The sequence below is a fragment of the Urtica dioica genome, chromosome 1, assembly GCF_054948205.1.
Source record: "Urtica dioica subsp. dioica isolate 48M chromosome 1, U.dioica_male_clone48M_v1_H2, whole genome shotgun sequence".
Classification (NCBI taxonomy): Eukaryota; Viridiplantae; Streptophyta; class Magnoliopsida; order Rosales; family Urticaceae; genus Urtica; species Urtica dioica.
In genome coordinates, this window is record NC_142756.1 from 22,093,772 (window position 1) to 22,116,063 (window position 22,292).

At 42.4% G+C, this 22,292-nt stretch overlaps 1 protein-coding gene across 1 annotated transcript; it reads right to left on the bottom strand.

Annotated features, from left to right (window-relative positions):
- Positions 1–19,350: 19,350 nt before the first annotated feature.
- Positions 19,351–21,935, bottom strand: LOC149407775 (uncharacterized). The gene is made up of 2 exons (XM_089621950.1): positions 20,607–21,935; positions 19,351–19,377 (listed from the first exon to the last, which is right to left on the bottom strand). Exons 1-2 carry the CDS (start codon positions 21,933–21,935, stop codon positions 19,351–19,353), a joined length of 1,356 nt encoding a protein of 451 aa, XP_089478076.1.
- Positions 21,936–22,292: the final 357 nt, after the last annotated feature.

Here is a 22,292-nt window from a genome sequence, read left to right on the forward strand (position 1 = left end):
TTTGATGCGGCCAAGATTTACTTTACGGCCAGTCCATCGTTCATAAGGAGTACCAGGAAATGTTTTGGACGGAACTTGGTTCAGAATGTAAGCGGCTGTTTCGAGGGCATATCCCCAAAAGGAAAGAGGGAGTGATGAGTAACTCATCATTGATCTAACCATCTCCATGAGAGTTCGGTTTCTTCTCTCTGACACTCCGTTTTGTTGAGGTTTTCCAGGTGCGGTAAGCTGAGAAGCGATACCTTCTTCTTTAAGAAAGTCATCGAACTCTCCAGACATATACTCACCACCTCGATCGGATCGAAGGGTTTTGATCACTTTGCCAGTTTGCTTTTCCACTAAAGCCCTAAAGACCTTAAATACGTTAAAGGTCTCGGATTTGTGTTTGAGCAAATAGACAAAACCATATCACGAGTAATCATCGGTGAAGGTAACGAAGTATTCGTATCCTCCACGTGCCTGTTGGTTGAGCGGACCATATACATCATAATGTACTAGTTGCAGCAACTCAGTGGCTCTTCCACCCTTATCGGAGAAAGGTCGCTTAGTCATTTTTCCTTCTATGCAGGATTCACAAGTAGGTAGTGAACCTATTGCAGAGGCTTGGAGCGGCCCGTCCCTCACAAGTCTCTTAATCCTATCTAGACTGATATGACCAAGTCTTAAGTGCCAGAGGTATGTTGATTTTGTTAGATCGGAGGATTCAAAAAGTTTGATCCTCTTTGGCTCCCTAATTAGATTGTTATCTATTTCGGTGTCTAAAAGAGAAGTTGAGTGGGATAGATGTAGAAAAGAGCATTCTTCATACATACATCAGTGATAAAAGAATTATCAGGAAACGAAATACGAATTCCATTCTTAATGAACTTTAAACAATAATCTTGCTCAAGAAGATGAGCAAAGGATATTAAGCTCTTCCCAAAGGTAGGAACAAAATAAACATTATTCAAGTTTAAAGTGCGGTCTTCAAAAGACAGCGTCACGGATCCCACAGCCTTCGTAGACACCAGGCTCCCATCACCCCATTTGAAACAGAAGTCGCCTTCCTCTAAGCTTTTGGTTTTCTTAAAACCAGTCAAGGAACAGCAAATATGGTTAGTAGCAGCGGAGTCAATAATCCACGATGATACCTTATCAGCTACTAAGCACGCTTCGGTAATTAGTACAATACTATGTTCCTTTGCTTTGAGATAGGCAGGACAATTCTTTTTCTCGGCCTTTTGAGGTATGTTCTTAAATCCAGAGGCGGAGACTTTGTGCTCAGTAGCATGTGCGTCTCCTTGATTCCTCTTTCTCTTAGTGAGACCTTTAATAGTGTGAAGCTCTTTTACAAGCTCGGTAACAATGTACTCTAGCTTATTCATGGAGTAGTTCCACTTGAAGGTATCAAAAGATTCTGGGAGAGTTTCCAAGATCATATCTATTTTGATCTCCTCGTTAATCTTAGATCCTAGGATTTCCATCTCATTCAGGTAACTAACGATCAGCATCGTATGGTCCCTGACAGGAGTTCTAGCCTTCATGCGACAGTTCATACACTTTCGGACTACTTGTTGCCTTGTTTGACGCCTTTGCTCTCCAAACATCTCATGAAGATTGTTGAGCATGTCGGCGGCAGTCTCGATGTCACGATGTTGTTGTTGCAACACATTGTTCATTGATGCTAAGATATAGCACCTCACAATCTCATCGGAGCAGAGCCAGGCCGCCAAGGCATCTTTGTCCTCTTGAGTCGAATCATCATTCGCCAGAGGAGGACACGGGGTGGTGAGTACACATTTGTGCTTGTTAAAGGTAGATATTATGTCGAGGTTATGTTTCCAATTAACGTAGTTTTTGGTTTCGAGTTTGTTTGAGGAAAGGATGAACGAGAGAGGTTTGAGAGACATTTTGCCTATAAAAGTTGAAACAAGTTTATCATTAGTCTTTGGTTTATGATTTTAAGTTTTATTTAAGACTTTGATAAAATCCAAAGGTGTTATAAACCAAACGATAATTTACTCTCTCAAGAGAAGGCCGCAAAAAATCTCCATTTATAAGTAAATGACACATCATTAATGCTTAGCCAAGATGTCAATACACCAATTTTGACTAGCCACCTTTTAAATTGGTTTGATCACTCACATCCTTTCGCAGAGCCTCGAGGGAGGATTACTAGGGATTGAGTCTAAGTGTGTAACCAACCACTTAGTCCAAGAGATCGACTTTGAAAAAACAATCCACCGAGGGGAGGCCTTGTCTCATTGTCTAACTCTCGGACGTAGCTCATTGAGCAATGATTAGAGCAAAGCACCGTTGAGTACTATCATTTAAGAGAGGGCCACGAGGATGACTCTTAGTCTGGCGACAATTAAACTTTTCATTATAATTAGTATTGGGAATCGTGGGTTACAAACAACAAGTATAACCCTCCCACTTAGTTTTTGGAGTTGGTACATCGACTCTTATAAGTTCGGAAACCGTTTTCCTAGTTATAGAGCGATAGAGCAGACAACTAGAAAAGAATCCTAGAAGTTCATGTTCAGAACAGTGTTAGTACATAAAGGCACAAGGTACATACTCGGATCTTTTCCTATTTTCTATTTCGAGAAAGTGCATGAGGGAAGTGTGAACTTCAACTCACTCTAACACTTGAAAGTATGAGATTACACATCTTTTTATTTTTCGGTTTGTCTACAAGGAGACCTCCCACTAAAATTTTCAACAGCATACAGATTTTGAACATATGTGATAAAGATATAGTTTTGAAAACATTTTGAAAACTTATTTCATTTGGATGACAAAAAACTTTCAAGTTTGAAAACGAAAACGGTTTTTCAAAAATCAAACTAGTTTTGTAAAAATCCAATTCCAATTAAACTTTCAAAAATCAAAACATTTTAATCTTTCACATCATGTTTATGATCTTATGAAAAACATTTTTGCTCAAGAAAATTTCCTCATTAGAGTTCTATAACTCATGGTAGTGGGGCTGAAAATTCGGATTTCTAAAAAACTGGACTTTCGGAACAGCCGCACACCTCGGAGTAAAATCGCCATAACTGGCGGCTCCGATGTCCTTTTGACCCAAAACCGGTAGCATTGGAAAGAGGACAGACAGACCTTTAATTTGATTCAAGAATCATTAAATTTCGATTTCTAGTGTAACTATTCCTACTCGATGTGATTTGTGACAGTGACCTCATGGATCCAAATGAACAAAGCTTGAGCTAAACACTTGGACTCAAAAGTTCACAAACCTTTTCCAAGTTTAGCTTAATGTCAACTGACTCCACTAAAGAGGTGACACTAAAAATCTCTCGGTTCAAATGAATTTACTTTCTACTCAAGAATTCAACCAAATTATGATGAGCGGATCCACTAAATATTATCTATGTTTACCCTTCATGAATATCATCAGCTAGTCGAGATTTATGAAATTACCATTTTACCCTTGTAGCTGTTATTTCCTCAACTCCTTTGTCGCTTGTGAATAAGTTAGAAACAATGTATTGACGAGGAGCTAACAAGTCACATTGTTTCATCCAAAAGAGTCGAGTTAGGACTCAATTTGGACACTGGCCAGTTCATTTATTCACACTCCAAGGAAGAAAGCATGAGGTGATATACATCGCATTTTAGCAATCTTGTACATGAATTCCATATCTATGAGATCTTCACGAAGTTACTCATGACATCTTCATAACTTAGTACTTCACCAATAGGTCCTGTTCGGAATCACATAGTGAGTCCGAACTCTGACTTTCTCAAATGAGAATATGTAAGCTGTGAAATGGCATGTCTCATTTCAGGATTAAGGTAAGCACGATGCAATTCATACGTAGTGACTTCGAGACATAAGAGGTTAAATGGTTTGTTCTTATTTTGTCTCTAGAAGTGCACTGGTCAATTCAGTACCTTCGGAAGATACCTAGAAGAACTATAGAGTCTCCAACTCTCAATGCCCCATAACCAGACATCATAGATTCTCCTAACAATCGTACTGAGGTCAATATTCCTTTGACCCTCAGATTGCGAATATATCGTTTTAAGAAAACTACGAAAAGTTTGTTCATGCAAATCTACATTTGTCTCTTCGTAAGTTGTTAAGTTTGTTTATGGACTAAAGACTAATGTTTTATCATAAAGCTTCAAACAGATAAGGAGGAATGAATGAACGTTTCAACTTTTTATTAATGAATAAGCAATTACAAGCAAGAGTCTTCATGAGACTTTATTACATCAAATGTACAAAATAAAGACTACAACTCTTCTTGTGGGCACCATTGACAACAAGTGACCGCCCTTCTCTTCGCTCGATAGAGTATCATATGGCACGCCACGACCACCCGATAGAAAGATGGGGACATTTGCGACGCCTTCACTCCCAATCGGATCAACAACTCTTGGATCACTAGCTGAAAGGGCAACCGTAGCCCTCCGTGAAGACTTGCCTCGTGAATTGCGGCATACCTCTTCCGCGGGCGGGTCGGGAGATCGTCAGGGTGACAATGGCGGTCGACGAGACATGGCGACTTGATGACTCGCTCGAGCACTCGGCATCGGGGGCGGTCCTCGGCTCAGCAAGTCCCTCACGACTGTCGCCCTAGGTCGATCGATCTCTTGCGCGCGCGCCCAGCCCGATGGGCCTTATCTCCCATGTGGCCAGCCCGACAGCGGGCCCATCATTGGTGTTCGGCCCTAAGACTGGCGGGCTGTCCTCGCCAAAGCCCGTCCCGTCCGGGCCTCCCTCGCGCGCGTTGGGCTGTGGGCCGACCGGGCTCCCCTCTTGGGTGATGATCGGCCCGGTTGTTGGGCCCAGAGCGTCCTGGGTGGGGCTCCCCTTGCCTAGGCCCGACCCATCATGGGCTAGGGTTTGTGAAGGGTTTGGGCCAGCCGCCACCCTGCACCCGGCGCTGGCCAGCCGGCGCCCATCGTCCCCGGCGCCGGCTCCCTCGCTGGCAGCGTCGCCCGCCTCCAGCGGCCCTACACCGGCGCCGCCCGCCTCCGACGGGCCTCCACTGGTGCGCGCCCCTTCAGGTAGGGCCGGGCCTCCATCGCCGCCGTTCACCGTCCACAAAGCCCTACCCGAGCGGGTGGGATCCTCCCCAGCACCGGCGCCGACCCCAGCATCACCTACCAGGGCCGGCGCGACACCCCCCGGTGCTCGACTCATCAGGCGCAGCTTCTCCCGGGATGAGCGCTCCACCGGCGCTGCTTGGGCACAGCCAAACTCCCCCCCCCCCTCATTGAGGGGGGTCTCCGGCCCAGACAGTGCCGACTAGAGTCGGCGCACATTCGCCTAGGCCCGCCTCGCCAAGCGCACACCCCCCCAAGCCGCGCGCTGTTGTCAATGGTGCCCACAAGAAGAGTAGTAGTGTCTATTTATGTACATTTGATGTCATATAGTCTTACGAAGACTCTTGCTTGTAATTGCTTATTCATTAATATAAAGTTGAAACGTACATTCAATCTTCCTTGTCTGAAGCTTTATGATAAAACCTTAGTCTTTTAGTCCATAAACAAACTTAACAACTTACGAAGAGACAAATGTAGATTTGCATGAACAAAGTCTTCGTAGTTTGCTTAAAATGATATATTCGCAATCTTAGGGTCAAAGGACTATTGACCTCAGTACGATTGTTAGAAGAATCTATGATGTCTGGTTATGAGGCATTGAGAGTTGGAGACTCTATAGTTCTTCTAGGTATCTTCCGAAGGTACTGAATTGACCAGTGCACTTCTAGAGACAAGATAAGAACAAACCATTTAACCTCTTATGTCTCGAAGTCACTATGTATGAATTGCATCATGCTTACCTTAATCCTGAAATTAGACATGTCATTTCACACCTTAGTATTCTCATTTGAGAAAGTCAGAGTTCGGACTCACTATGTGATTCCGAACAGGGCCTATTGGTGAAGTACTAAGTTGTGAGTATGTCATGAGTAACTTTGTGAAGATCTCATAGATATGGAATTCATGTACAAGATTGCTAAAATGCGATGTATGTCACCTCATGCTTTGTTCCTTGGAGTGTGAATAAATGAACTGGCCAGTGTCCAAATTGAGTCCTGACTCTTTTGGATGAAACAATGTGACTAGTTAGCTCCTCGTCAATACATTGTTTCTAACTTATTCACAAGCGACAAAGGAGTTGAGGAAATAACAGCTAGAAGGGTAAAATGGTAATTTAGTAAATACCAACTAGCTGATGACATTCATGAAGGGTAAACATAGATAATATTCAGTGGATCCGCTCATCATAATTAGGTCGAATTCTTGAGTAGAAAATAAATTCATTTGAACCGAGAGATTTTCAGTGTCAACTCTTTAGTGGAGTCAGTTGGCATTAAGCTAAACTTGGAAAAGGTTTGTGAACTTTTGAGTCCAAGTGTTTAGCTCAAGCTTTGTTCATTTGGGTCCATGAGGTCACTGTCACGAATCACATCGATAGGAATAGTTAAACTAGAAGCTAAGTCAAAACAAGAACGAAAATTGTCAAAAGGGTAATTTTGTCTTTTGAGACATTGGATGAAATGGATGTCAATAAATTTTTCAAGTTCGTTTGATGACTTAATGTCACTCGGCCATATTGAAATAATTGGGCCTGGTGAATTAATTTCATTTCATAAGAATTTTATTGAAAATTCTTAATGGGCCTTTTTCATGTTGTCATGAACAAATGGAAAAGCTTCTAGAAGCCTTTTCTAGAAGGCTATAGGCGCCCAACATACCCAAGAGATAGAGAGAATATTTTGTGCATAAATGTATGAAGATAATTGCCAAAAGAAAAAGAGGAAACAAATTTCCTCTAAGGGAAACAAGAGGTAGGCGCCCAAGTTGAGAAAGAAGCAAGGCAAGGAACAAAAAAGGAAACAAATCCAAGGCTTAATGAAGCCTACCTTGGCCGAGTATGTCTTAGAGGAAAAGAGGAAATTGGCTCATGAATATGTGATATTCTATAGAAGAGGAAACTACCTTATTGAAGGTAAGACCTCTCCTATAAATAGGAGCCTCATTCTTCTCATTTTTCTCATTCCACATAAGTTAGAGATTGAGAGCTTCTCTCTCTAGACCTTGTGGTGGCCGAAACTCCTCTCTCTCTCTCTCTAGTTTATTTTCGATTTTTCTTGTTTTGGCACCTTGGTCCTCACTCGACCTAGTGTTTAGCTCTGCGACTTCAAGACTTGTTCTTAAGTCGTAGTGTTTAAAAGTGCCCACTCACTGATTCCTTTTATTTCGAGTGATTTAGTGATAGAAACTATCGTGGTTGCTCAAGGTGCCGAGGAAAGAAAAGAGACGTGCTGCGAGGGGAGACGAGCGTTGCAAACTTTCCAAAAGCTTCTTCAAAGTTCAAGCTTCAAGAAAGGTTAGTAAACTTCTAGCTCATATTAGTTTTTAATTACATGTACTTGCACTTGTCTAGGTTAGTAAAAACTGTTTTACTTGTAAAAGAAAATTTTTAAAATTCCGCCGCTTACCGAAGCGTTAATTATTTTCTTAAACCCTAGATCGATTCCAACAAATGGTATCAGAGCTATGGTCAAAGAGATGCATGTACATGTTTTTAAAATTATGAGCTTGAAAATCGTTTTCGAAAGTTTACTAATTTTGTGACAAGTTAGAATTGTTATCTTAGATTTTTTTTTTTAATTTATTGCTCTTGCCTTTAAATTAAAAACCATGTTGTTTTTCTATGATTTTGGGATGTTTTTAAAACACATTAGAATCAGTTCTAAAAGTTTTTAATTTTTTTATATTGAAAAACGTGTTTTAAAGGTTTGACAAATTTCGAGTAAAATTGTGTGATTAGTTTTGTTATCTTGCTAGTTTCTTATTTTTACTTGAATCGTTTTATGCTTGTTGTTATTTCTTTTATGCCTTGTTATTACCTTGCTAATAAAACACAAATAAAAGCTTTAACAACCTTCATAAAACGTTCCGTTACACTCGATTCTTTTTCGCACCTAAAAAGGACCAAGCTTTAATTATTTCTTTTTCTTCGAGCTGGAGTAAACCCGCATTAAAAGTGGTATAACTCTCTGCTCCGAAATCGAAATTTAATGATTCTTGAAAGAAATTAAAGCTCTGTCTGTCCTCTGTCCAATGCCACTGGTTTCGGCTTAAAAGGACATCGGAGCCGCGAGATATGGAGATTTTACTCCGAGGTACGCGGCTGTCTGAAACTCCAGTTTTTAGAAATCCGGATTTTCAAACCCCACTACCATGAGTTATAGAACTCTAATGAGAAAATTTTCTTGAGCAAAAAAATTTTTCATATGATTATAAACATGATTTGTAAGATTAAAAGTTTTGATTTTTGAAAGATTAATTGAAATTGAGTTTTTTACAAAACTAGTTTGAATTTTTGAAAAACCGTTTTCACTTTCAAACTTGAAAATATTTTGTCACCCAAATCAAATAAATTTTCAAAATGTTTTCAAAACTATATCTATATCACATATGTTCAAAATCTATATGCTCTTGAAAATTTGAGTGGGAGGTCTCCTTGTAGACAAGCCGAAAAATAAAAAGATGTGTAATCTCAAACTTTCAAGTGTTCGAGTGAGTTGAAGTTCACACTTCCCTCACCACTTTCCCGAAATAGAAAATAGGAAAAGATCGAGTATGTACCTTGTGCCTTTATGCACTAATACTGCTCTGAACATGTCAATCTAGGATTCTCTTCTAGTTGTCCGCTCTGTCGCTCTCTAACTAGGAAATTTGTTTCCGAACTTATAAAAGTCGATGAACCAACTCCAAAAACTAAGTGGGAGGGTTATACTTGTTGTTTGTAACCCACGATCCCCAACACTAATGAAAGAAGCAATTAACGTGGGACTAAGAGCCGCTCTTGCGACCCTCACTTAAATGGGAGTACTCCAAGGCGTTATTGCTTCGATCATTGCTCAATGGGCTACGTCCGAGAGTGAGACGATGATGGCAAGGCCTCCCCTTGGGGGATTGTTTTTCAAAGTTGATCTTTTGGACTAAGTGGTTGGTTGCACACTTAGGCTCAATCCCTAGTAATCCTCCCTTGAGGCTCTGCGAAAGGATGTGAGTGATCAAACCAATTTAAAAGGTGGCTAGTCAAAATAGATGTATTGACATCTTGGCTTAGCATTAATGATGTGTCATTTACTTATAAAAGGAGATTTTTTGCGGCCTTCTCTTGAGGGAGTAAATTATCGTTTGGTTTATAACACCTTTGGATTTTATAAAAGTCTTAATAAAACTTAAATCCTAAACCAAAGACTAATCATAAACTTGTTTCAACTTATATAGGCAATATGTCTCTCAACCATCTCTCTATCTTTCTTTCCTCGATCAAACTCGAAAACAAAAACTACGTAGATTCGAAACGTAACCTCGACATAATACCTACTGTTAACAAGCACAAATGGGTACTCACCACCCCGTGTCCTCCTCTGACGAATGATGATTCAACTCAAGAGGACAATGACGCCTTAGCGGCCAGGCTTCGATCCGATGAGATTGTGAGGTGCTATATCTTGGCATCTATGAACAATATGCTGAAAGAGCAACATCGTGACATCGAGACTGCCGCTGACATGCTCTACAACCTCCTTGAGATGTTTGGAGGGCAAAGGCGTCAAACAAGGCTAAAAGCAGTCCGACAGTTTATGAACTGTCACATGAAGGCTAGGACTCCTGTTGGAGACTTTATGATACTGATCATTAGTCATCTAAGTAAAATGGAAATCCTAGGATATGAGATTGATGGGAAGAATGTCATAGATGTGATCTTAGAAACTCTCCCCGCATCTCTTGATACCTCCAAGATGAACTACTCCATAAACAAGCTAGAGTACACTGTTACCAAGCTTATAAAGGAGCTTCATACTGCTGTAGGTCTCACTAAGAGAAAGAGGAATCAAAGAGAGGCACATGCTACTGAGCAAAAAGCCTCCGCCTCTAGAACTGAGAAGGGACCTTACAAGGCCGATAAAAAGAACTGTCCCGCCTATCTCAAAGCAAAGGAACATAGTATTGTACTAGTTACCGAAGCATGCTTAGTAGCTGATAATGTATCAATGTGGATTCTTGACTCCGCTGCTACTAACCATATTCGTTGTTCCTTGAATGGTTTCAAGAAAACCAAAAGCTTAGAGGAAGTCGAGTTCTGTTTCAAATGGGGTGATAGGAGCCTGGTGTCTGCGAAGCTGTGGGATCCGTGACGCTGTCTTTTGAAGACCGCACTTTAAACTTGAATAATGTTTATTTTGTTCCTACCTTTGGGAAGAACTTAATATCCGTTGCTCGTCTTCGTGAGCAAGATTATTGTTTAAAGTTCATTAAGAATGGAATTCGTATTTCGTTTCCTGATAATTCTTTTGTCACTGATGCATGTATGAAGAATGCTCTTTTCTACATCTATCCCACTAAACCTTCTCTTTTAGACACCAAAATAGATAACGATCTAATTAGGGAGCCAAAGAGGATCAAACTTTCTGAATCCTCCGATCTAACAAAATCAACATACATATGGCACTTAAGACTTGGTCATATCAGTCTAGATAGGATTAAGAGACTTGTGAGGGACGGTCTACTCCAAGCCTCTGCAATAGGTTCACTACCTACTTGTGAATCCTGCATAGAAGGAAAAATAACTAAGCGACCTTTCTCTGATAAGGGTCGAAGAGCCACTGAGTTGCTGGAACTAATACATTCTGATGTATGTGGTCCGCTCAGCCAACAGGCACGTGGAGGATACGAATAGTTCGTTACCTTCACCGATGATTACTCATGATATGGGTTTGTCTATTTGCTTAAACACAAATCCGAGACCTTTAACGTATTTAAGGTCTTTAGGGCTTTAGTGGAAAAGCAAACTGGCAAAGTGATCAAAACCCTTCGATCTGATCGAGGTGGTGAGTATATGTCTGGAGAGTTCGATGACTTTCTTAAAGAAGAAGGTATCGCTTCTCAGCTTACCGCACCTGGCACGCCTCAACAAAACGGAGTGTCAGAGAGAAGAAACCGAACTCTTATGGAGATGGTTAGATCAATGATGAGTTACTCATCACTCCCTCTTTCCTTTTGGGGATATGCCCTTGAAACAGCCGCCTATATTCTGAACCAAGTTTCGTCCAAAACGGTTCCTGGTACTCCTTATGAACGATGGACTGGCCGTAAAGTGAATCTTGGCCGCATCCGAATTTGGGGTTGCCCTGCACACGTGCTGAGGCAAAAGACTAGCAAGTTGGCTAGTAGGTCAGAATTGTGCCTGTTTGTGGGATATCCAAAGGAAACCAAAGGTTTTACTTTCTATAGTCCCGAGGACGATAAGACTTTCGTTAGCACGAATGCTCGTTTCCTTGAGGAGGACTTTATGAAGGATGCAAAACCTAGAAGCAAAATTGTGCTTGAAGAAAAGTTGGGTGAGGAAGCTTCTACCTCATCTGTAAGAACTGTTCTTACCCCAACTGAAACACAACCTAACTCATCAGAATCTCGTCAAGTAGTACTTAGACGTAGTGGGAGGGCTACTCAAAAGCCTGACAGGTACATGTCTTATGGAGACTCTCTTGTAGCCGTCTCTGACATGAATGATCCTGTTTCCTATAGCCAAGCGATGGCTTGTTCTGAATCAAACCTTTGGCTTGACGCCATGAAAGTTGAAATGCACTCGATGTATCAACAAAGTCTGGAAACTTGTAGACCATCCTGAAGGGATTAAACCCATAGGGTGTAAGTGGATATACAAGAAGAAAAGGGGTCCTGATGGGAACGTCGAGACGTTCAAAGCATGACTTGTGGCGAAAGGTTATTCCCAACAAGAAGGGATTGACCATAAAGAAACCTTCTCACCAGTCGCGATGCTTAAATCCATCCGCATACTCCTATCCATAGCTGCAGCTCTCGACTATGAGATCTGGCAAATGGATGTCAAGACAGCCTTTCTGAATGGCAATCTTGACGAGCGCATTTACATGGCTCAACCAGACGGTTTCGTGGAATAAGGTCAAGAGACCAAGGTTTGTGAGTTGCTTAAGTCCATTTATGGATTAAAGCAAGCATCTAGGTCATGGAATATTAGATTCGATGAAACTGTAAAAAGCTTTGGCTTTGAACAGTCAATAGATGAGCCTTGTGTTTACAAGTTAATACACGAAGGCAAAGTTGTGTTTCTGGTACTATATGTCGATGATATACTACTCATTGGTAATGACGTGGGTAAGTTATCTGAGGTTAAGGTCTAGCTCGCAAAGCAATTCGATATGAAGGATCTAGGAGAAGCCGCGTACATTCTGGGGATCCAAATCTTTCGAGATAGGAAAAACCGGACCCTGTCGCTCTCTCAAGCATCTTATATTGATAAGGTGATGGATCGATTCTCGATGCAAGACTCCAAGAAGGGTCAAACACCCATTAGGCATGGAGTTTCACTCTCTAAGGACCAATCTCCCAAGACTGCACAAGAGATTGAAGACATGAGGAAAATTCCTTACGCCTCTTTCGTAGGAAGCCTCATGTATGCTATGCTTTGCACTAGACCTGACATCTGTTTCGCCGTTGGCGTAGTTAGCCATTTCCAATCCAACCCTGGAACCGAGCACTGGATTGCTGTTAAGCATGTTCTTAAGTATCTTTGAAGAACTAGGAACTTGATGCTTACATACTCAGGTACTGACTTGACTATGACGGGATATACCGACTCCGATTTTCAAGCGGATAAGGATTCCAGGAAATCCACTTCGGGATCTGTGTTCATCCTTAATCGTGGAGCTGTTGTGTGGAGGAGTATTAAGCAATCTTGTATTGCTGACTCCACAATGAAAGCAGAATATGTGGCTGCTTGTGAAGCATCCAAAGAGGCTATATGGCTTAGAAAATTCCTTAAGTATTTGGAAGTTGTTCCAAACGTCGACGAGCCCATGACCCTTTATTGTGATAATAGTGGGGTTGTCGCTAACTCAAAGGAACCTCGAAGCCATAAGCGCTCTAAGGATATTGAGAGGAAATACCATTTGATTCGAGAGATCGCGCAGCGCGGAGACGTGGAGGTGAAGTAGATCTCTGGCAGATCCATTCACCAAGGCCCTAGCGAACATGGTCTTCGACCAACTTCGAGAGGGATTAGGCATGTAGGACTACTCACATCTTCTTTGAGTCAAGAGGGAGTTTGTTGTCAATGGTGCCCACAAGAAGAGTAGTAGTGTCTACTTATGTACATTTGATGTCATATAGTCTTACGAAGACTCTTGCTTGTAATTGCTTATTCATTAATATAAAGTTGAAACGTTCATTCAATCTTCCTTGTCTGAAGCTTTATGATAAAACCTTAGTCTTTTAGTCCATAAACAAACTTAACAACTTACGAAGAGACAAATGTAGATTTGAATGAACAAAGTCTTCGTAGTTTGCTTAAAATGATATATTCGCAATCTTAGGGTCAAAGGACTATTGACCTCAGTACGATTGTTAGAAGAATCTATGATGTCTGGTTATGAGGCATTGAGAGTTGGAGACTCTATAGTTCTTCTAGGTATCTTCCGAAGGTACTGAATTGACCAGTGCACTTCTAGAGACAAGATAAGAACAAACCATTTAACCTCTTATGTCTCGAAGTCACTATGTATGAATTGCATCATGCTTACCTTAATCCTGAAATGAGACATGTCATTTCACACCTTAGTATTCTCATTTGAGAAAGTCAGAGTTCGGACTCACTATGTGATTCCGAACAGGGCCTATTGGTGAAGTACTAAGTTGTGAGTATGTCATGAGTAACTTTGTGAAGTTCTCATAGATATGGAATTCATGTACAAGATTGCTGAAATGCAATGTATGTCACCTCATGCTTTGTTCCTTGGAGTGTGAATAAATGAACTGGCCAGTGTCCAAATTGAGTCCTGACTCTTTTGGATGAAACAATGTGACTTGTTAGCTCCTCGTCAATACATTGTTTCTAACTTATTCACAAGCGACAAAGGAGTTGAGGAAATAACAGCTAGAAGGGTAAAATGGTAATTTAGTAAATCCCGACTAGCTGATGACATTCATGAAGGGTAAACATAGATAATATTCAGTGGATCCGCTCATCATAATTAGGTCGAATTCTTGAGTAGAAAATAAATTCATTTGAACCGAGAGATTTTCAGTGTCAACTCTTTAGTGGAGTCAGTTGGCATTAAGCTAAACTTGGAAAAGGTTTGTGAACTTTTGAGTCCAAGTGTTTAGCTCAAGCTTTGTTCATTTGGGTCCATGAGGTCACTGTCACGAATCACATCGATAGGAATAGTTAAACTAGAAGCTAAGTCAAAACAAGAACGAAAATTATCAAAAGGGTAATTTTGTCTTTTGAGACATTGGATGAAATGGATGTCAATAAATTTTGACAAGTTCATTTGATGACTTAATGTCACTCGGCCATATTGAAATAATTGGGCCTGGTGAATTAATTTCATTTCATAAGAATTTTATTGAAAATTCTTAATGGGCCTTCATGTTGTCATGAACAAATGGAAAAGCTTCTAGAAGCCTTTTCTAGAAGGCTATAGGCGCCCAACATACCCAAGAGATAGAGAGAATATTTTGTGCATAAATGTATGAAGATACTTGCCAAAAGAAAAAGAGGAAACAAATTTCCTCTAAGGGAAACAAGAGGTAGGCGCCCAAGTTGAGAAAGAAGCAAGGCAAGGAACAAAAAAGGAAACAAATCCAAGGCTTAATGAAGCCTACCTTGGCCGAGTATGTCTTAGAGGAAAAGAGGAAATTGGCTCATGAATATGTGATATTCTATAGAAGAGGAAACTACCTTATTGAAGGTAAGACCTCTCCTATAAATAGGAGCCTCATTCTTCTCATTTTTCTCATTCCACATAAGTTAGAGATTGAGAGCTTCTCTCTCTAGACCTTGTGGTGGCCGAAACTCCTCTCTCTCTCTCTCTAGTTTATTTTCGATTTTTCTTGTTTTGGCACTAGGTCCTCACTCGACCTAGTGTTTAGCTCTGCGACTTCAAGACTTGTTCTTAAGTCGTAGTGTTTAAAAGTGCCCACTCACTGATTCCTTTTATTTCGAGTGATTTAGTGATAGAAACTATCGTGGTTGCTCGAGGTGCCGAGGAAAGAAAGAGAGACGTGCTGCGAGGGGAGACGAGCGTTGCAAACTTTCCAAAAGCTTCTTCAAAGTTCAAGCTTCAAGAAAGGTTAGTAAACTTCTAGCTCATATTAGTTTTTAATTACATGTACTTGCACTTGTCTAGGTTAGTAAAAACTGTTTTACTTGTAAAAGAAAATTTTTAAAATTCCGCCGATTACCGAAGCGTTAATTATTTTCTTAAACCCTAGATCGATTCCAACACGCGCGTCGCCAGTGCTCCTGGGACTTGGCCAATCGTCCCTGCCCGGCTAGGAGAGGTCTCCCCCGACGCCAACAGCGACTGGTGCAGCGCCGCCCATCACCGGTGAGCCTCCCCCGGCGCCGGCCTCGCCGGAGGCGGTCTCCCCCGCTTGGGCGACTCGTCGGAGCCTCCCTGGCTGGCCCGATCTGCGCGCACGACGTACCCAGCGCTCCCCCCGACCAGGCCGATCCCGTGCTGGTCGGCCAAAGCCCCATCGGTGCCCGGTGAGTCCGGGCCGGTGTCCCCTTGGCGGCGCAGGCGATCCCCGGTGCGCACATCTTCTTCCTCGCCAACCAGCCACGCTTCGATCAAGGTAAAGTCGCCCCAACCATCTCTAGCACATTGTTGCTCAAAGAAAGCGAGGGCGGTACGTTGTAAGTGACCGAAGGAGATGAGAATTGAGCCCAAAAATCATCCAGGTCCACGTTTTGATTCCCGAGCAGAGGGAAAAGGTCATCTTCGATGGACCCACACCCCGACAGGTGGTTGGTAGGGTCCATTGACACATGCAACGAAACAAAGGCGCGACCTAAAGAAAAAATAATAATTAAAGGTGCTCGAGACAAACCTTTTTACGGTAGGTCGCTCCGGTGGGCCGACGGCGACGAAGATCTTGAGTTTACCGCACAAGTTTCGCTGCCTCGGCCAATGGCAGGATTAAATTATCCTCTGCCATTGGCCGGGCCAAATTATCCTCGGCCATTGGCCGGCCCAAGGGCCAGCCTCGGCCAATGGCCGAGTCAAGGTTATACCCGGCCATTGGCCGGCCCAAGGCTTGCCTCGGCCAATGGCGGGGCCAGATGTGTCCACTCGGCCAAGGGGTTGCTCAAAACACCCCTTGGTCGCCTATAAATACAAGGGTCCCTCCCTTGATCCAGGTAATCCAATTGTGAGCCCCGAAACGCTGCCGAACTCATAACTCGCTCGTTTCGCTCATCTTTGGCCTCTAAACACTTAAACCCTCTATATCCACCTCAATCCTACTAATGTTGAGCGTCGGAGAGTAAACAGAGGCACCCCCTCTGTTTCCCCTTTGTAGTTCACACTTCTTTTCCTACTTTTCAGTTGTTTGGACGAGATAGGCATCATCAACGGCTGAGGGAAGACTTGGGATACCAAGTCCGACACGCTTGAGCCCGAACGCGATCACTTTGTCCGGCCTTGGGTCGAACCGTTTAGGGCTCCTAAATCGTTTTCCGAAAGCGAGCGACAACAGTGAGTCCGAACTCTGACTTTCTCAAATGAGAATACGTAAGCTGTGAAATGGCATGTCTCATTTCAGGATTGAGGTAAGGATGATGATACAATGTGACTTCGAGACATAAGAGGTTAAATGGTATTTTCTAATTCTGTCTCTAGAAGTGCACTGGTCAATTATGTACCTTCGGAAGATACCTAGAAGAACTATAGAGTGTTCAACTCTCAATGTCCCATAACCAGACATCATAAATTCTCCTAACAATCGTACTGAGATCAATAGTCATTTGATCCATAGAATGTTACTATATTGTTTTAAGCAAACCATGAAGAATTTGTTCATGCAAATCTACATTTGTCTCTTCATATGTTGTTTGGTTTGTTTATGGACTAAAGACTAACACTAGTACAAAAAACAGCATTGGGTGCGACTTTTTTTGCACCTAAAAGTCAAAAGTCGCACCCATTGATACCTTTCGGTGCGACTTTAGGTGCGAGGTTTCCGCACCCGAAAGTCCGCACCTAAAGGTCATGGGTGCGAAAATTTGCACCCGATGATCAAGACTTTTAGGTGCGACTTTTAGGTGCGGATTTTCGCACCCAAATTCGCACCCATAAGTCAGAAAAGAGATTCGAAAAATTCCGCGCGAATGACATTGGGTGCAACTTTTCGCACCCAAAGGCCTACCCGCCAAACCATTGGGTGCGACTAATCGCACCCAATGGCCTACCCGCCAAACGTTTGGGAGCGAAAAGTCGCACCTAATGGTCTTCCCGCCAAACTTTTGGATGCGAACAGTCGCACCCAATGGTCTTCCCGCCATAATTTGGCGGGGAATATTGACCTTTGGGTGCGACGATTCGCACCCAAAGGTCTACCCGCTTCATTTCGGGTGCGGATAGTCGCACCCGTTAGTATTTTTTTAATTTGTTTTTTGTTTTGTTATGCTTATAAATTTTATTACTATTCGTGCTAAAGTTGATTACTGTTCCTATACAGTTAGAACTATCTATGGGGTCTTCCAATATCAATAGGTTAATTGTTTCGCTCCTGTATCTTCCAAAAGGAAAAAAGATCTCTGAGAGCTGTTTCCTGGATTGTAATCAAATAATATGAACTAAATAGTTTATTAATTAGAAAATTCATTAATTAATATTCATAATAATAATAAAAATTAACCGTTTGTTCTTCGATTACAATAATAATTATAATGTACGACAAATAATTAAAAAAATGTTCAATCTTTTTTTAATCTTTTCCCTTTCCCTTTCCCTTTCCTGTAAACCACTCCTTGAATGTTTTACTCCCTCTTCCGCCAAATCTTCCTCCGGAACTGCTGCTACCTCCTCGTGCACTGCCGCTCGTACGCTCTCGCTGGAGCTCTGCTGAAGTTGGTGGCGTCGTCTGAGCATCTGCCATTGAAACTGATGGCGGCGTTGTCTGATGCATAGGGTGTATCTGAGGCATGTGTGGCATCGTGCCGGGCGACATCTGAGGCAAGGGCGAAAACTGCTGCGTGAACGCGAACAGTTGTCGCTGCATCTCCTCCATAGCGACTTGTTGTGCCGCCATCTGAGCCTGGAGCTCTCCAACCACTGGATCTCGAATGCGCCGCGATGACGAACCTGACGACGAGCTTTCGTCCTGAGCCTGAGCAATTGCCCAAGATGATCTCGGGACCGCTGGACCTATTCCAACATACCAATCTTGACGGTTCCCGAGAATCTCTAGCATCGCGTGCTCCTCTGCGTCGTCCTGGTTAAATACTACGCCTTGCTCTTCTGCTTGTCGCCGAAGATCCGCCAGTAGAGTAACTATCCGTGCCTTTACACATAAAAAATTATCAAAAATTAATTATTATATAAGTAACGTTATCGTAATTATCACATATGACTTACATGTGCTCGTCTCGCCCAATCTGTCGTCCATTCACCTTTTCTATTATGGCGCTTTTGCTCTCGCGTCTCTAACGCGGAGCCCAAAGTCCCATCATCCTTACTCTGCAATTGTTATGAAAATATAAGTATTGAATTTATTTCAAATTAAGTATTTCAAAATTAGAATAACTTACGTTCAAATGACGATGAGCCAAGAAAGATAGAGATCCTTGAGTCGACCTCATCTTCTTCTTCTTCGAATTCTCCTTTTGCGATTAGACTTTTTCTGCAAATAATTAATTGTGTCATTATTCAATCTGATAAAGATATTGTGATTTATTACAATCATACATTACGTACCTTCCAATCATCAGTTGCGAACTCGTCTACCACCGCCTCCCAATCTTCTTTCTTATATCCCGGTGTTGTTTCCGCCTTAGCATTTTCTTTGCTCCCACAAAACTTCAACCTGAACTTCTCTGATAGCTTGGACTTCTGGTTGCGTCGCCTGATCTTGGCATTCCGAATGATAGCCTGATCAATCGTATTCTGAAAGCAATCCGTAGGCAGATCATCGCCGGTATCAAGATCCGTGTACACAAATCTGAACTCAGAATGAAGTGCGCTCAAAATAGCAGCCAACGTCTGGGGCATCACTTCACTCCAATCACGAGTCGTAGGCGGGATATGTGCTTTCACCAAAGCACCGAGGCGGTTGTTAAATAGTCCAATCTTTTTATTTTCTTCCCTTATCTCTTGATAGAAGGTTTGGTTTATTGGGTCCCACTTGACCACCTTCGCACCAGGTACACCATGTGTTGCTTGCGCCGACGCCGAGCCGGTTGTTGGTCCCCTTGATTTCTTAGGACCTTGGGAATCAAGTTCTTGTGGCGGACCTTGAGAACCCGGTCTCTGTGGCGAATTTTCACCAGAACTTGTAGCGGTCGACATCCTATAAAATGAAAACAACATTTGTAAATTGACATCGTATAAAATAAAACAACATTTGTGAACATACGTCACAAAACAAAAGGGAACAACATCATACAAAGATGTGGGTGACACCACGGATTTTTTTATTAAAAGACCTCACATATGGCGGAGGAAAACCGTGGTTACATAGATAGTACTCATTCATCGTCATCACTGCCTATATCAACATCAACATCAACATCTTCTCCCTCAAAAATGATGCGTTCCTCATGATCATCATCGTCTTCCTCACCATCGCCAACGATATTTACTAGCTCAGCATCTTCGATTTCGTGTTGATGATTCAGACAATCGATGTTTGACAATTCTATTGTCAACGGAATCGAGGCTGAGGTGGTGGGGTCAACTTCAGGAACGTCCCAAATCCCTCGATGATTGCATTCCTGAACGATTTCCCAGTTACCACCTAAAACAAGATCTTTGATGTAAAAGACTTGTTTCGCCTGAATCGCGAGTATGTACGGCTCCTCTGTAAACCACTGTTTCGCGGTAAAAGCACTCGTTTCTCCAGTAGTCTTATCGTTGTGCACTAGTCGTCGAGAATCGTGCTTGTCACCGTACCATATACATTTGAATAATACAACATGACAGTCGTACCTATAATTCAGCACAATGACGTCTTCCATCCGACCGTAGTAAGTCAAATCATCCACAGGCACACATACACCGCTATTTTGAGTGACTCGTTGATTATGGCGACGATGAGTAATGAACTTCACGCCGTTAACAAAGCAGCTGGGATATTGATAAGCGACTTGAAGGGAACCGATAGAAAGCGAGTAGATCTCGTCAGACACGTCAGAGCCACAAGCTTTCATTTCAAAAAATCTGGTTATTACGAAACAAAGCATTGGTTAGCACTTGTGTGTTTATAAAAAAACTACAATATTGTGTTATTACCTTGTTCGCAAACCAATCTTTGAATCTTTTTCTATGCTCCGCTTCAATATCGCGAACTCCAGATTCGTTCAGGAAATCCAAATGCTCGCTGTTGTTTAAAACATTGCTTAAACAAAATACAACAATGAAATAACTTAGAGAAGCATGTGGATCGATTACTTACACCAAATACGGATCCACTTCAGGACAGTTGGTATAGATGTACCACTCCGCTTTTTCTCTTTGCTCATCGTCTAATACTATCGTGTTCATCATCCCATAAGGCACACACATATCGGATCGAAAAACTGAGAGCTCTCGCACTTGAACTTCATCAACTACTTTCTTATCTTCAAGATACCTTGCAACGAACGTTAGAGCTTCTTCTACAACATAAGCTTCTGCAATAGAGCCTTCTGGTCTAGCTCTATTTTTTACAAAATGTTTTAGCGTCCCAAGGTATCTCTCAAAAGGGTACATCCATCGCATATGCACCAGGCCGCCGTGTAACGCTTCCTCTGGTAGATGCATCGCCACGTGAACCATGATCGTGAAAAAAGCGGGTGGAAATATCATCTCAAGGTTACATAAGATCTCAACGATAGACTCTTGCACTCTTTCAAGATCTTCGGCTCTTAATGTTCTCGAACTTATCAACTTGAAAAAGTTGCAAAGCTTAGTGATCGTATCATGTATTGGCTGTGGCACAAAAGGGCGAATACCAACAGCCAACAATCTTTGCAAGATCACGTGGCAATCATGCGACTTCAAACCTGTGAGCTTCTCATTAGTTGTCACATTTTTTTTTAAATTCTCAGCGAGACCATATGGAAATTTGACAGATTTTAAGAACTCTGTAAATCGCTGTCTCTGCTCAAGGGTCAAAACGTACGACGCTCGCGGTTTGTAATACACACCCCCATTTGGTTCCAAGTGCAAAGCGTTCTTGATGCCCAAGTCCATCAAATCAAGCGTCGCCTTCTCGGTGTCATAGTTCTTCTTTTCCAAGCTGAGCATCGTCCCGAGAAGATTCTTGCACATGTTCTTCTCTACGTGCATAACGTCCATGTTGTGTTTCAACTGCGACTCGGACCAGTACGGTAACTCGTAAAAAATGCTTTTATTGGTCCAATTTAGTTCGCACTCAGCTTGCTTTCGTTTTTTGCCTACAGAGTCAGTGTGTTTGCCAGTAGTCGTGTAAGAAACACCAGCCAGCTGAGTGAGTATGTCTTGCGAAGTCAACTTCTCGGGTTTATTTCGTTTCTCGTGCTTATCTCTGTAGTGATCGTTGCTTTTCCTCAATCGGTGACGCCTTTTCAAGAATCGACGATGGTCGTAGTAGACGATCCTGTTTCTGACTTGTAGGGACGGCATGTCAAAGTTGCACGTAGGGCAAGCGAGATACCCTTGGCCACTCCATCCCGATAAATACGATCTAGCCGGAAAATCGTTTATCGTCCATAGTAACGCGGCACGCAACCGAAACACTTCATCTTTGGCTCCATCACGAACGCGGACTCCATTCTCCCACAGCTCTTCAAGCTCTTCAACAACAGGCTGCAAGAAAATGTCCATATCTTTTCCTGGTGAATAAGGCCCCGGGATCAGAAGCATGAGAATCAGGTACTCTTTCTTCATGCACAACCAAGGCGGCAAGTTGTACGCCGTAAGTACTACAGGCCACATGATGTACAATAGGTTCATATCCCCAAACGAGTTGAATCCATCCGCAGCTATCCCAAGCCGCACGTTCCGAGGCTCTGCAGAAAAGCTAGGGTATCTCTCGTCCAAATTCATCCACGTTGTACCATCCGCAGGATGTCGTAGAACGCCAGCTTCCCTGACGCGATCTCTTTCGTGCCACTGCATCTGAAGCGCCGTGTGTCGAGATGCGTACAGTCGCTTCAATCGATCTTTCAAGGGAAAATATCGCAATATCTTTTGCGGTATCTTCTTACCAGTTGGCTTCCATCTACTCTCGTTACATATCGGGCA